Below are 13,187 nucleotides of genomic sequence, written 5' to 3' on the forward strand. Positions count from 1 at the left end.
ACAGAAAGTTATTGCAAATTAAGAAAATCTAAAAGTTATTTTTCTCCACATCTCACCTTTCTTTAATTTGAATGAAAAAAAAACATTTGGAAGGAGTTTATGGAAACATACATATTAAGTAACTGTGCTAATCTAATAAACTAATAATCTAATAAACTTATAATTGAAATCTTTGTTTACATGTAATATAATGTACAATGATACATGATAAACAATGCATTACATGAATATTCAGTGATGACGATGGCAACATTCTGAAGTTTCCCATGTCTGTTATCTAATAAAGTGGTCATTGCACTGCTACTCTGGTTTGTAATTATGTTTTTCAAATATGTGATATTTCATACTTTATTTTGCTTTCTCACTTATTTGTCCAGCCCTCACAACCTAAGTACTCTTGGTCATTGCTTATATAAGTTTTTGAAATTTGCAACAGAAAAACTTAAGTTTTGAAATTTGCAACAGAAAAACTTAAGTTTTGACATGTGCAACAGAAAAACTTAAGTTTTGACATGTGCAACAGAAAAAAAGTTTTGACATTTGCAACAGAAAAACTTAAGTTTTGAAATTTGCAACAGAAAAACTTAAGTTTTGAAATTTGCAACAGAAAAACTTAAGTTTTGACATTTGCAACAGAAAAATTTAAGTTTGACATTTGCAACAGAAAAACTTAGTTTTGAAATTTGCAACAGAAAAACTTAAGTTTGAAATTTGCAACAGAAAAAATTAAAGTTTTGCCCAATTTGAAAGCTTCATAGTCTAGACCTTCCATCCTTTTGTTTTAGATTGTTGATTGTTTACATTTTTGTTCTGGACTCCTTTCTTTTCAGAGCCTCTTGAAGATATTAGCAAGTTACATGATCTTTACTGCAAACCATACATTGTGGTTCCTCCCATTGCATTGTTCAGAGCTATTGTCAAGTAAGATATATTTGTTGTAAAATTCAACTTTATTGTATTAATTCTGTGTGAGAAGGAAGTCTGCCTGTATGACATGCCTACAGAGGGGCTGTACATTTATTAATATTCAACTACTTCAGATTACATAGAGCTATTATATTAAATTGTCTGTTGCCCTTCACCAGTTTTCTGCAGATTCACTTAAGTACGTTACAGCAATGCTATTGTTTTGAGTCTTCAAATTTCTTTTATTTTCATCCACAAAGTTGCAATTTTGGTGTTAGTTAATAAGTAAAGCAACTGTACTGTAGTTCCAATTATAATATATGCTGAGTAGGGTAGGTCTCATGCTTTGCTGTAAAAGTGACAAATTAACTTGGTTCTTCATATATTCAGTGTGTTTGAAAAGTAACACAAGTTTCTCCAAATTTTAGGTTCATCTGTTTTGACATTAGTTCAACAAACTAACAAGATCGTGTCAGGTCCAAAGTCACTTGGTGACCAGTGAAATTAAAATTAAATTCCTTGTCATAACTATTGGCTATTCAAGTTTCCTTTCTCACGTTAGTAGATGTCCATTCTCTGTGGGGCTCTGCTCTTTACATACACCTGACATTTTGAATTAGACTTTACTTAAGATTTAACAGGCATTAAATAAATCAAATTTTGCTTCAATTACTTTCTGTAAAGATTTTGATTGTAATTGATCAGAATATTGTATTTTAAATTATCTTACAAGTGACGTTTGTGTTTCCTCTGAATTACTTACAGCCTTTGTAATAGATAAAAGCCTCTCTGCAATTAGAATAGTTAACTCATTAGCTAAATCTGAAACACTTTTAACTCTTTTGTTATGATGGTAACAGAAATGAAGCTCTGGAGAGTTCATACGACTTTCGCATCCTATCCGAGCAGGGAGTTTTCTTCAACTTCCTTCCTCTTGTGATGTTCCTCCTGAGCTACGGTCTATGCGCTCTTCTCCTGTGGACTATGGAGAATAAAACTAATAACGGTGGTCGCCTCTGGAAATGGTGGAAGAAGTAAGTTTTTTCAAAGTAGAGAGTTTGCAACAAAACTGTCCATCAAAATTGTGAGAGTTGAGATGATGAGTTCACATTTATGAAAGAAGTATATCGATATGTTTAGGGCTTGGGAAGTTAGGGGTTAGGGAAGAAAAACAAAATGTTTAATATTAAAGGACTGGGAAAGTTAAAGGAAACAAAATGTTTAATTAGGACTGGAAAAAAAAAATGTTTAATAATGTCTAGGGGAAGTTAAAGGAAAACAAAATGTTTAATTAGGGGTGGGGGAAGTTAAAGGAAACAAAATGTTTAATTAGGACTGGAAAAAAAAAATGTTTAATAATGTCTAGGGGAAGTTAAAGGAAAACAAAATGTTTAATTAGGGCTGGGGGAAGTCAAAGAAAACAAAATGTTTAATTAGGGCTGGGGAAGTTAAAGGAAAACAAAATGTTTAATTAGGGCTGGGGGAAGTCAAAGAAAACAAAATGTTTAATTAGGGGTGGGGGAAGTTAAAGGAAAACAAAATGTTTAATTAGGGCTGGGGGAAAACATAATGTTTAATAATGTCTGGGGGGAAGTTAAAGGGGAAAAAAATGTTTAATTAGGGCTGGGGAGGTTAAAGGAAAACAAAATGTTTAATTAGGGCTGGGGGAAGTTAAAGAAAAACTAAATGTTTAATTAGGGCTGGTGGAAAAACAAAATGTTTAATTAGGACTGGAAGAAAACAAAATGTTTAATAATGTCTAGGGAAAGTTAAAGGAAAACAAAATGTTTAATTAGGGCTGTGGGAAGCTCAAAGGAAACAAAATGTTTTATTAGGGCAGGGGGAAGTTAAAGAAAACAACATGTTTAATTAGGTCTGGGGGAAAAACATAATGTTTAATAATGTCTGGGGGGGAGTTAAAGGGGAAAAATGTTTAATTAGGGCTGGGGGAAGTTAAAGGGAAACAAAATGTTTAATTAGGGCTGGGGAAAGTTCAAGGAAAATGTGTTATCATGGGACTCTTAAGGGGTAATACAGGCTGAGGATGAACAAATATAAAATCCGCAGAGCTTATGAAAGGAACACATGTTATAATTGGAATGATTATTTTATCTTGGAAATATTACAAGTGTATGACTGGATGTTATTTCATGTTGTTAATGTGTATTAATCAAGGACTTTATCACAACACAACAGTGAGTATCAACTAATATGTTGGGGTCCTCATTGTATCAGTGAAAAATAGTGACAAGCAAAGACGGTTTGAGGTGTGGTCCATTTTATTCAATGTAATTCATATGAATAAACTTGAATAATATATATATTTTCCATCTCAGCAACAGATCAAGCTTCTAAGATGGGAGATGCACCATTGTCAATGTGTTTCTTTTTACTTGCTCTGTAATATAACTTTTATTTTGTATTTTAGATTGCCATGTGATATAAGCTTTAAAACTTTAGACTTCATTATCCCTTTAAAGAATAATTATGGTACAGTTATTTGCATAAAGCATCTCAAAATGTCTGCTATGAAAGTGTTGTGAACTTCTCTCTGATTGCTGACTTCTGTTTCTACAAGTGATTACTCTCTCAAGGTAAAAAACAAGCACCTGTTTCTAGTTCTAGATACAAGAATTTTTGTTATATTCATAAAGTTCCTTAAAAATATTTACTTAGGCAGACCACTATTGTAACTCTCATGCGTTCCAAGTAACGTAAAAGTGATATTAATATATTTTATATTTACATGACAATATGTTTTATTTTTCATTTACTGCAGGGTAAAATATTTTCATGAAAATGATTGATATATTTAGTTGTCTGATAAATGGTGCATTTTACCTTTGTTTTGCCCAGGGGAGAGCTTTCCTTGGACATGTTTAAGACCACCAAAGCCCAAGACTCATCTCGTCTCTGGCCGATTGCGGTAGTTGGTGGTACGATGGCTCTAGCTGTGGGAACTTGTGGCGCTGTGGCCATTATCTTCATCTCTGTTATAGTCGGTTTTAAGGTAGGTTACTCTATGTAACATTGTCACATGTAATATGAATTAATGTCTATACAGGAAACACAGTATTCATAAACCATTATCTCATGCATGATAAGATTAGTATATCAAATGAAAATATAATAAATAATAACATAGTCATTATTTCAAAATATCAGACTTGTCTTTCCCTATTTGTCCTTTGTGAATTGGGTTTTATCATAATTTGTCCTGAGGTTAGTTCAGGCCAAGTCAAACACCCTACTGTACCTAATGCCTTCTTGAGAAACAGAGTCTGTCGAATGAATATCATCAGAGATTTTGCTGATTGGTTGTGGCAACTATCAGGTAAAGTGGATTGCACTTTACCAATTGGGGACCCTGTCAAAATCACCTCGGAACATTGCATCAGATGTGTATGTCTGTGACGTTGCACTGTTAATGCATAGTAAAATGAAATAATTGTATTTCAGTTTCATTTGTCATATTTGTGATATTTGAATATTATTGATTTTGTACATCCAAAGTGTAGTTGGGTCAAGTGAACTGAGGGATACATTTGATATTACTGTTATACACTGGTATGTTTACATTACACCTTTATATGACAATGTGCTCTATGCAGAGCAAACAAAGACATAAAACATGACATTTTATGTTAAAACATTTATTAAGAAATACATTTGTTTTGTTTGATGATTTTTAATCAACATGCAAACACGATTAATGAGACTGTAATCATCAGTAAGTTCAATTAAGCTAATTCTCGCCAGGAAAATTCAATCTTTAATGCCATAAAGAATATCCCAACTTGCATGATAAATGAATTTTACCTTAAAAGTTTCCCTAGATGAGAGATATAAAATGTAAGGTCAAACGTATACAACCATTCTGCTTCAATGTCTAATGTCACAGCAATTTGTGTTTTAAATTTATAGGCATCTGGACTTAAAGCCAGGGTTTTGGTGGCTGAGTCAAAGGTGAGTTGGCCTTCTAGTTTCCTTCGATATCCTCATATTGAGATGGTCATTGTTTGTAGAGAATTAAAAGGTCATATTGTAACGTGGCAAAACTCTGTCAAATCAAGATGACATATTAATAAATGTTAGCTTTAAGTGATAAAGTTTGACACTTTTGTGTTGAATGTTTAGCTTGTAATATTCATAATAGTTTGCTTTTAATACTTTGATCTGTAAGATATGAAATCCAAAAATAATTTAGTCACAAGAGGAAAGTGAAGGGATAAACCTGGAGCATAACTGTATTGCTGTGAAGATGGCATTCTATATGTGTACATCAATGCTGGGGATATTTCTAGCCAATTGTATTACTTGTATGAAATGATCAATCATTGTGGTAAGTTCAGTACATGATGCTATAAGAGTTATGTATGACTAGAGTTCTCTTTGCCATTTAATGGGCATATTTCTAGCCAGAAGTAATGAATCTGTTATGGTCACTTGTTACGATTGGCCTACGATGCCTGATAGTCATTTTACACTTTGTGAAGCACTTAGCTAATACTTGATAAATTACGGTTTGATTAAAAACTTTCCATCTATTCATTTCAGTCACACTTATCTTAATTCTAGCAGGAGATAACTTGCTCCTCGTGGTCATTTATTTGCCTAGTGCCATCCAACAGAGGTTATTTATTCATTTATTAATTGTTCCCAAAGCTACCAGAAGAGAAAGTGAAGGAGTCTACCAAGGAATCCAAAGAACCACCAAAGAGGCTTACTCCTGATGAGAAGGTCCATCGTAGGGCCAAGGACAGCTTCCATTTCACAACCACAGTCCATATACTACTCAATTTCTTAGTTTTATTCGCAGTACCAACACTGATTGCTTGGTATGAAAACTTGCAGTAAGTTAACAACTGATCTCTTTAGAGGACTTGTATAAACATTGGGATTCTTTTCTTCTATAACAATTTTGAAATGCAGCATAAACAGTATGTATGTATATATGTGTGTATGCGTGTATGTATGGGTGTATGTATGTATTTTAGATCCTCCTGCAAGCAGGAACTCGCGAAGAAGCCATCATTGGCTTATCAAAGCCGCAAGCTGGCCGAAGCCAGTCTCTTAGATTCATATTTTAACGTCCATGATTATGAATTGTCAACAACTCTGTAACTGGACGACATACATTAATCTTGGAGTGACTCAAACTGGGGACCTTATGGTTGGAAGGCACCGGCGTTAACCACAAAGCTAACACTCCTTGAACACATTAGTGGAGTCAGTTCGTAACTGGTTAAAGTGAAATAAGCTAAGAACAAGCCACAGCTTACCCACATTTGAAATGATATTTCAGATTTGAAAGTGAGCCAATTACTTCAAATGATTGTGCTAACCCTAATGTGATTTTTATCTATCAACCATAAGCAGGTTCCCCCATGTACACAAGTTACTTCAACAGTACCACAAAATAATTGCTTTCTCAGTCAAAGGTATTGTGTAGTTATTAATTGTAGTGATGTATCGTTAATGTCTAATACCTCATAAGGGAGAATAAGTAACATCCAAGTACTCATAACAGTTTAAGGCACCTTATGCTATGGTATGTTATGTACATGACTTTATCTACATACCTGTGGATATACACCCCATTTGAACAAAGAAATGAAGGTGATTTAATGTCCCATTACATTGTCTTATCTGTTTAGAGGTGAAAGTTTGCCAAAATGATAATAATCCTCATCTGACATTGTGTTTTTGTAAAGTTTCAAAATGATATAGGAAGGTGTCACCATAAAATTGACTGATCAAATGACAGATTTATTCATAACAGGCATATGATGCGTTTTTATCATATGAATTAAATTTGATGTTAATAGTTTATTTTGATGTAAATCTATCTTGGGTTTTTTCACACAAAGACACAATCCATTTCAAGTAGATGATATCACATTAATTGTTTTAATTTGTAGCCAGTTATAAATGACAGCCATGAAGTATTTTTACACTCCATAAAAATAATATTTTTGCAGTTGGCATTCCTTTTTAATCTAATGTCTTCAGATGCCCTGACTATATGCCCCTCCCTCCCCATTGCACCCCTCCTACCATACTTCTACAATCAAACCTCTTATCACACCCCTCCTTTTATCCTTTCACACCCCTCAATATTTACATTTCTACTTGCACTCATTTGTAGATTTGACTTCAGGCTGAGGAATGATCCTACCCTGTATCCAGCTCTGGTTGCTTCAGTAGCAGTCATCGATATTCTGGGAAATCCAGTTCCATTGCCAAAGAAAAGGTGAGTCTTGGAATGGGGCAAAGATTCATCTGTGACATTATGGAGGTGTCTTGACTAAGTTTTATTTGGCCATCAGAGATCGTATAGCTGTATTTATTTGGTACCGAGTCCTGTCCATGGGCAAAGATTTATCTGTGACACTATTAAGATCTCTTGCCTAAGTTTTATTCGGCCATCATACAGTAGATCTTATAGCTGTGTTTATTTGGTAGAGATTCCTGTCCATGGGCAAGGATTCATCTGTGACATTATGAAGGTCTCTTAACTGAGTTTTATTCAGCCATCAGAGTTCATATAGCTGTTTTTATTTGTTAGAGATTCCTGTCCATGTATAGTGGAACATTTGTTTAATATGTGTGGTTAACTTGTTGTATTAGAGATGCATTATAGCATTGCAATATTTGATCCTCTTGGGAAAGCAACCTACATAGCATGTACCATTGCCTATAAGACTTCCAGAGTGTTACACGACCCACAATATTCTAGCGGTCCATGGTCCAAGGTATACAACACTCTCATCTTTGTCCAAGTCTTCTCTTCTCTGTCACAGTTGATGACATTAATTCCCCCCCCCCTCCCTGCCCTGCCTGTGAAACTCTGCATATAAGTTGTTGTATCACAGTCCCATAAATAAGGGGTTAATCAACGGTCTAGCGTGCGTTACTCACAGGATTAATGCACGATCGGGGGATTATGCAAGCGATGCACGAGGGCGGAGCCCGAGTGCATCCAGCGATAGCATTAACACATGGAGTGCATTAATCATGTGAGTAACGCACGCTAGACCGTTGATTAACCCCGTTCATTCATACACTACCATTTGCGTGGGGGAAAAATCATAAAACAAAACATTTTTGGTTACATATAACCAAAGATTTATTAAAGTGATGCCCTGTAATTTTACCGTGCGTTACTCACAGGATTAACCACGGTCAGCTGACCTGAATGGACCAATAGGATTTAGGAATCTTTACTAAGTATGAATGAATGCTGCTTTAATGTTATGAGGAATGATATTTCTCTGATAACTAGGTGGATTCAGTCCAGATCATCTACACATGGAACCTTACTTTGACAAGGGATTAGTAAGTTTATAATACAACATACACAGTCATAATACATGTATTATACTTGCAAATCACGTGTGTAACAGATTGATACATTTCGAACATTTGTTTTAACTTTTTTCTTCTCTTACAGCAAACTTGTAAAGCCAGTCTCGTGGGTTTTGTACTTTTTCACCCTACTGATGGTCCTGTATGCGATAGAATCTGTCTACCGATGTGTGTACTTCTTATCAGCAAGCATATTACTATTATCATTCCTTCAACTGGTGTAATCCTCTGCAGTACAGTCAGGCATCATCTACTTTCACTAGTTTTCATGCACTATGAATATTCATAGATCCTTTGTTCATCTCCAAGACTTAGTCCTTTTATTTCATGTATTGCTTAGTACCTGTGTCTCCATATCGTTTAAATGTACATGAAAGAAGAATGCTGGTTTTTACAAAAGCATTAATTTTAAGCTGACAAATGTGACTCGTTTACACTAACATTATAGTTACGTTTCAGTTTTAATCAGAACATAATACACAAGATTGTTGAGTAATTTACTGTGCCTTATATGCAAACCTACTGTATGAATTTTTCTGTACTGCTTATTAAAGTTTGAAAAGTTCCTATCTCAAAATTAAATGTTTTTGTAAGTTTTTATGAGCTTGAAGCAATGGTGCTGGGACTATAACAGATGTGAAGTAGCATCAGTAGAGATACATGCCAATAGTTGATACCTTACAGCGAACTGAGAATAAACAGTTTCCAGCAGTATCTCAATGTAGCTCTCTCTCCATTATCATCATCTGTGTCTTAGACATAGGAACAATAATACCACCTAACTATCAAGAAGACATGGACTTGAATTCAGGTCCTTTGAATACTGTAAAGTTTATATTACTAAGCATTGAATATGTTGAATACAATTTAAATTAGTAAAATGAGAACATGAGAGATCTGCTTTTGTTCAATAGTGTACATATTCAAGTCCGATGCATTATCATAGATCTAATCTGGTCTGATGCAGTACTATAGATTTATTCTAGTCTAATTAATGTATTACCAAAAGTCTATTCTAGAATGATGCATTACCACGGATCTATTCTGGTCTGATGTATTACCATCAATCTAGATGGTCTGCTCAATTACCATAGATTAATTCTGGTCTGACACAATACTATAGATGTACTCTGATCTGATGTGTTACCATAGATCTAATCAGGTCTGATGCATTACTACAGATCAATTCTGGTCTGCTCAAGTACCATAGATCTATTCTTGTCTGACATGATACCATATATATATTCTGGTCTCATGTATTAATGTATCTATTCTAGTCTGATGTATTACCATAGATCTATTCTGGTTGGATGTATTACCATAGATCTATTCTGGTCTGATGCATTACCACAGATCTATTCTGGTCTCATATATTACCATAGATCTATTCTGGTCTGATACATTACCACAGATCTATTCTGGTCTCATATATTACCAAAGATCTATTCTGATCTGATGTATTACCATAGATCTATTCTGGTCTGATGTATTACCATAGATCTATTCTGGTCTGATACATTACCACAGATCTATTCTGGTCTCATATATTACCAAAGATCTATTCTGGTCTGATGTATTACCATAGATTTATTCTGGTCTGATACATTACCACAGATCTATTCTGGTCTGATATATTACCATAGATCTATTCTGGTCTGATGTATTACCATAGATCTATTCTGGTCTGATGTATTACAATAGATCTATTCTGGTCTGATGTATTACCATAGATGTATTCTGGTCTGATGCATTACCATAGATCTATTCTGGTCTGATGTATTACCATAGATGTATTCTGGTCTGATGCATTACCAGAGATCTATTCTGGTCTCATATATTACCATAGATCTATTCTGGTCTGATGTATTACCATAGATGTATTCTGGTCTGATGCATTACCAGAGATCTATTCTGGTCTCATATATTACCAGAGATCTATTCTGGTCTGATGTATACAATAGATCTATTCTGGTCTCATCTATTACCATAGATCTATTCTGGTCTGATGTATTACCATCAATCTGTTCTGCTCTGATATATTACCATGTATATTACCACCCAATCTGTTTTATTCATACAAGAGTAGGCCTTTTGGACAAAATGATTCAAGAATATCACACTGGTGAAAAATCTTAGAGACAACATTTGCCTTCTCTTGTTATATGGACTTATGTTGATGTATGCTACAATAATGGCTATAAATTAGTAGATTGTATTTTTAATCATCATTATTATTAACTTTGCTTTATCTGCCTCTATTTTTTTGAAACTAGAAGTATGTTATTAACTCACATTAATTAATTAATTCATACTAATTAAATTAGTATCATTACAAAGCTTCTTCTGTTTATTTCAACAATGCACGAACTTGCTCCTCTGCTTATCATTCCAAATTAACTTTAGCCAAACATTTAGCAATCATTAATGTTATTAACAATGACTTAAACCCTTGACATAATATGTTCAAATTTGATATTTCTATTTTGCTCTTTGTTTATCTTCTATTATCTGTTGTAAAATTCACCAATTAATAATCAAACTGTTTTCAGCTTCTGGTAATTTCCTTTGTACTTAAATGAACAATGCTCCACCCTCCCCCCCCCCCCCCTCCCTCTCACGAGGTTTTGCTTTTTGAAACCACAAATGTTGCACATACCTAGATAACTATTAATTATGCCAAATGGGTCATCTCTCAATTTTTTGCTTGCAGTTCCCTTATGCCAAGACACTAGCTGAATATTTGTAAATGGTATACATGATTAAAATAAAGTCGTTTGTAATTAGGACAATAACACTTCTGTTGAATGGTTCACGGATTGTAATTGTTGCAATAAATTCACGAAATAAAGATTGAGGTAGTTTTTCCTCTGCTGTTTCCTTTGTACTGATTGTTTTACTTTGTTGTGCTTATTATGTAAAGTGTTTTTGTTTCTTTTGTTTCATGGTTCTGTTGTTGGCAGTTGAGATAGAAAAATGACTGATTACACAAATGTCAAGTATAACACTATGATTGCTACAATTTTATCGCGATATTAAATGTAATGTTACACATAAAATTTCTTCAACATAACAATGGTAACATAACATTCCTTATTGAACATAACTGACTGTAACATTCGCTCCGTGCTTGGGTCTTCTGCGTAGTGACATTCTTCCAATGTTTATAGTTTTGTTTCGTCAAAGCAAATTGATCGTTACTATTAATATTTTCCTCTCTTAGCCATTAATCGAACAGCGCTGAGGCTGAATATTATTAAAGCTTGTATATCTTTCCGACAAGACGGGTTAATAAAAATCGTTTGTTTACGTGTATGACCGTTGCGAAACAAGTCCGAACATAAGTGTCAAGAATGTTGTCCATATTTTATGACTTCATAGCGTATTACACCCCGACTGTGAGAGGTTCACAGACAAGTTGTCGTGCATTCATATATATACAAGTAAGAATGATTTGTTGCCCTGGGAGTTCTCTACATGAGTTATATTTTTATCGCAAACATTTTACTGATATAAAACGGCAGTAATATGCAACAGGTATGTCAGGGTCAATGCGGTTGGCTGTTATAGTATAGTAACTCAAGAATTAGGAGAATATTGAACAGATTGGTTCTTCATGCAGTCACGATCTACGTTTTACTAAGCTCTATAGGGACCTGAACTTCTGCCGAAAGAAAGAAAACACTGTTAAACTGCTTAACTACTGCAAAGATATAAAAGTCAGAAGGTCTGACTGTTCAATCCTAGCAGAATCTTCCTACAAAGGTAAGCTTGCTGGAATCGAAACGTCAGCAAGGGCGGCGGAAGCACTTTTAATCTGAGGGGGCACCGACATCAAAGGGCACTTCATACACATCACTCCATCAACGCCCCCTCCCCCCCCTTTCAAGGAAAATATGCATACTAGCACTGCAATATCCAATGTGCAAATTGGGAAACAAGGAACAAGTTTTCTTTTGAGAAAAAATGAGGTGAAATCATGCTAGTTGCTAATGTAGGAATCTTCCGAATTAGAGTTTATTTCTTGTTAATATCTTAACAATTTTTTTCCATTCGAAATAGCTTTGAGTTTGACCCACAGAAATTCATTAAAAGTCAGAGGCGTAGCCAGGATTTGCAAAGTTGTATGCACGACTATCAGAGCGGAGCGCCACCATCAGTTGGCGCGGAGCGTACAAGAAAATTTTTGGTTTAACAAACCCCTCAGATGGCCGGAAACGGCCCTTCCCGAGCGTTCATTCTGGTTCCCTGGCCTCTTGCTAACTTGAGACACTTCAATTTTAATGTAGGAAAAGGGCACATTTTTAACCTGAGGAAAAGTGGGGGGCACGTGTCCCCCGGTTCCGCCGCCCTTGAACGTCAAACCATTGAAGTGCTATATAAACTGAACGACTAAACAAGGGCACGTGTTGGGAAGTAAAATACCCAATCATCCTATGAAATACTCCTGCAGATAAGAGTTTTGTGTTTGAAAAGGTCTCTAAACAGAGATGTTGCATGCACATACCGTTGGCTTACTACTGACACTGTGTCAGGAAGCTGTCCAATTTGAAGCTTAAGATTATTTTGACGTTTTTAAACACTTTGACTAAGGACGATTTCAGATGTGAAAACATTGGATTTTCTTTGGATAAAATATATCTTACTTTCGGAGTCAAAGCCACGACGACACAGGTCATAACTTTTAATGAGCCTCTATGTGTTGTAAATTTCTTCAAAAGTAAAATATTCTCCTCCATAGTCGTGAAGACGTTTTACTCGTCCAAAAGTCACAACTCAGTAATTATATTACACGGGCAGAGACTGTGGTATGTCCTGCGCATTTGGAACAGATTAAATGCAATTATAGCCAGAAAAGAAGAAAATTTGTATTTTACAAATTTGAAAATTACACAAGCATGAAAAAAACATCCACA

General features: G+C 34.8%; 1 protein-coding gene across 1 annotated transcript in view; it reads left to right on the forward strand.

The window, feature by feature from the left end:
- Positions 1–11,139, forward strand: part of LOC139959709 (GPI inositol-deacylase-like) — a 42,340-nt gene extending 31,201 nt beyond the window's left edge. Inside the window, exons 17-23 of the mRNA XM_071957525.1 lie at positions 831–921; positions 1,767–1,940; positions 3,763–3,916; positions 4,831–4,872; positions 5,572–5,759; positions 7,055–7,159; positions 8,360–11,139. Of these exons, the coding sequence (XP_071813626.1) occupies positions 831–921; positions 1,767–1,940; positions 3,763–3,916; positions 4,831–4,872; positions 5,572–5,759; positions 7,055–7,159; positions 8,360–8,498 (893 nt within the window). The 3' untranslated portion in view covers positions 8,499–11,139. The remainder of the gene's footprint in view (positions 1–830; positions 922–1,766; positions 1,941–3,762; positions 3,917–4,830; positions 4,873–5,571; positions 5,760–7,054; positions 7,160–8,359) is intronic.
- The last annotated feature ends 2,048 nt before the right edge of the window (positions 11,140–13,187 follow it).

The sequence above is a fragment of the Apostichopus japonicus genome, chromosome 19 (genome assembly GCF_037975245.1).
Source record: "Apostichopus japonicus isolate 1M-3 chromosome 19, ASM3797524v1, whole genome shotgun sequence".
Lineage (NCBI taxonomy): Eukaryota > Metazoa > Echinodermata > Holothuroidea > Aspidochirotida > Stichopodidae > Apostichopus > Apostichopus japonicus.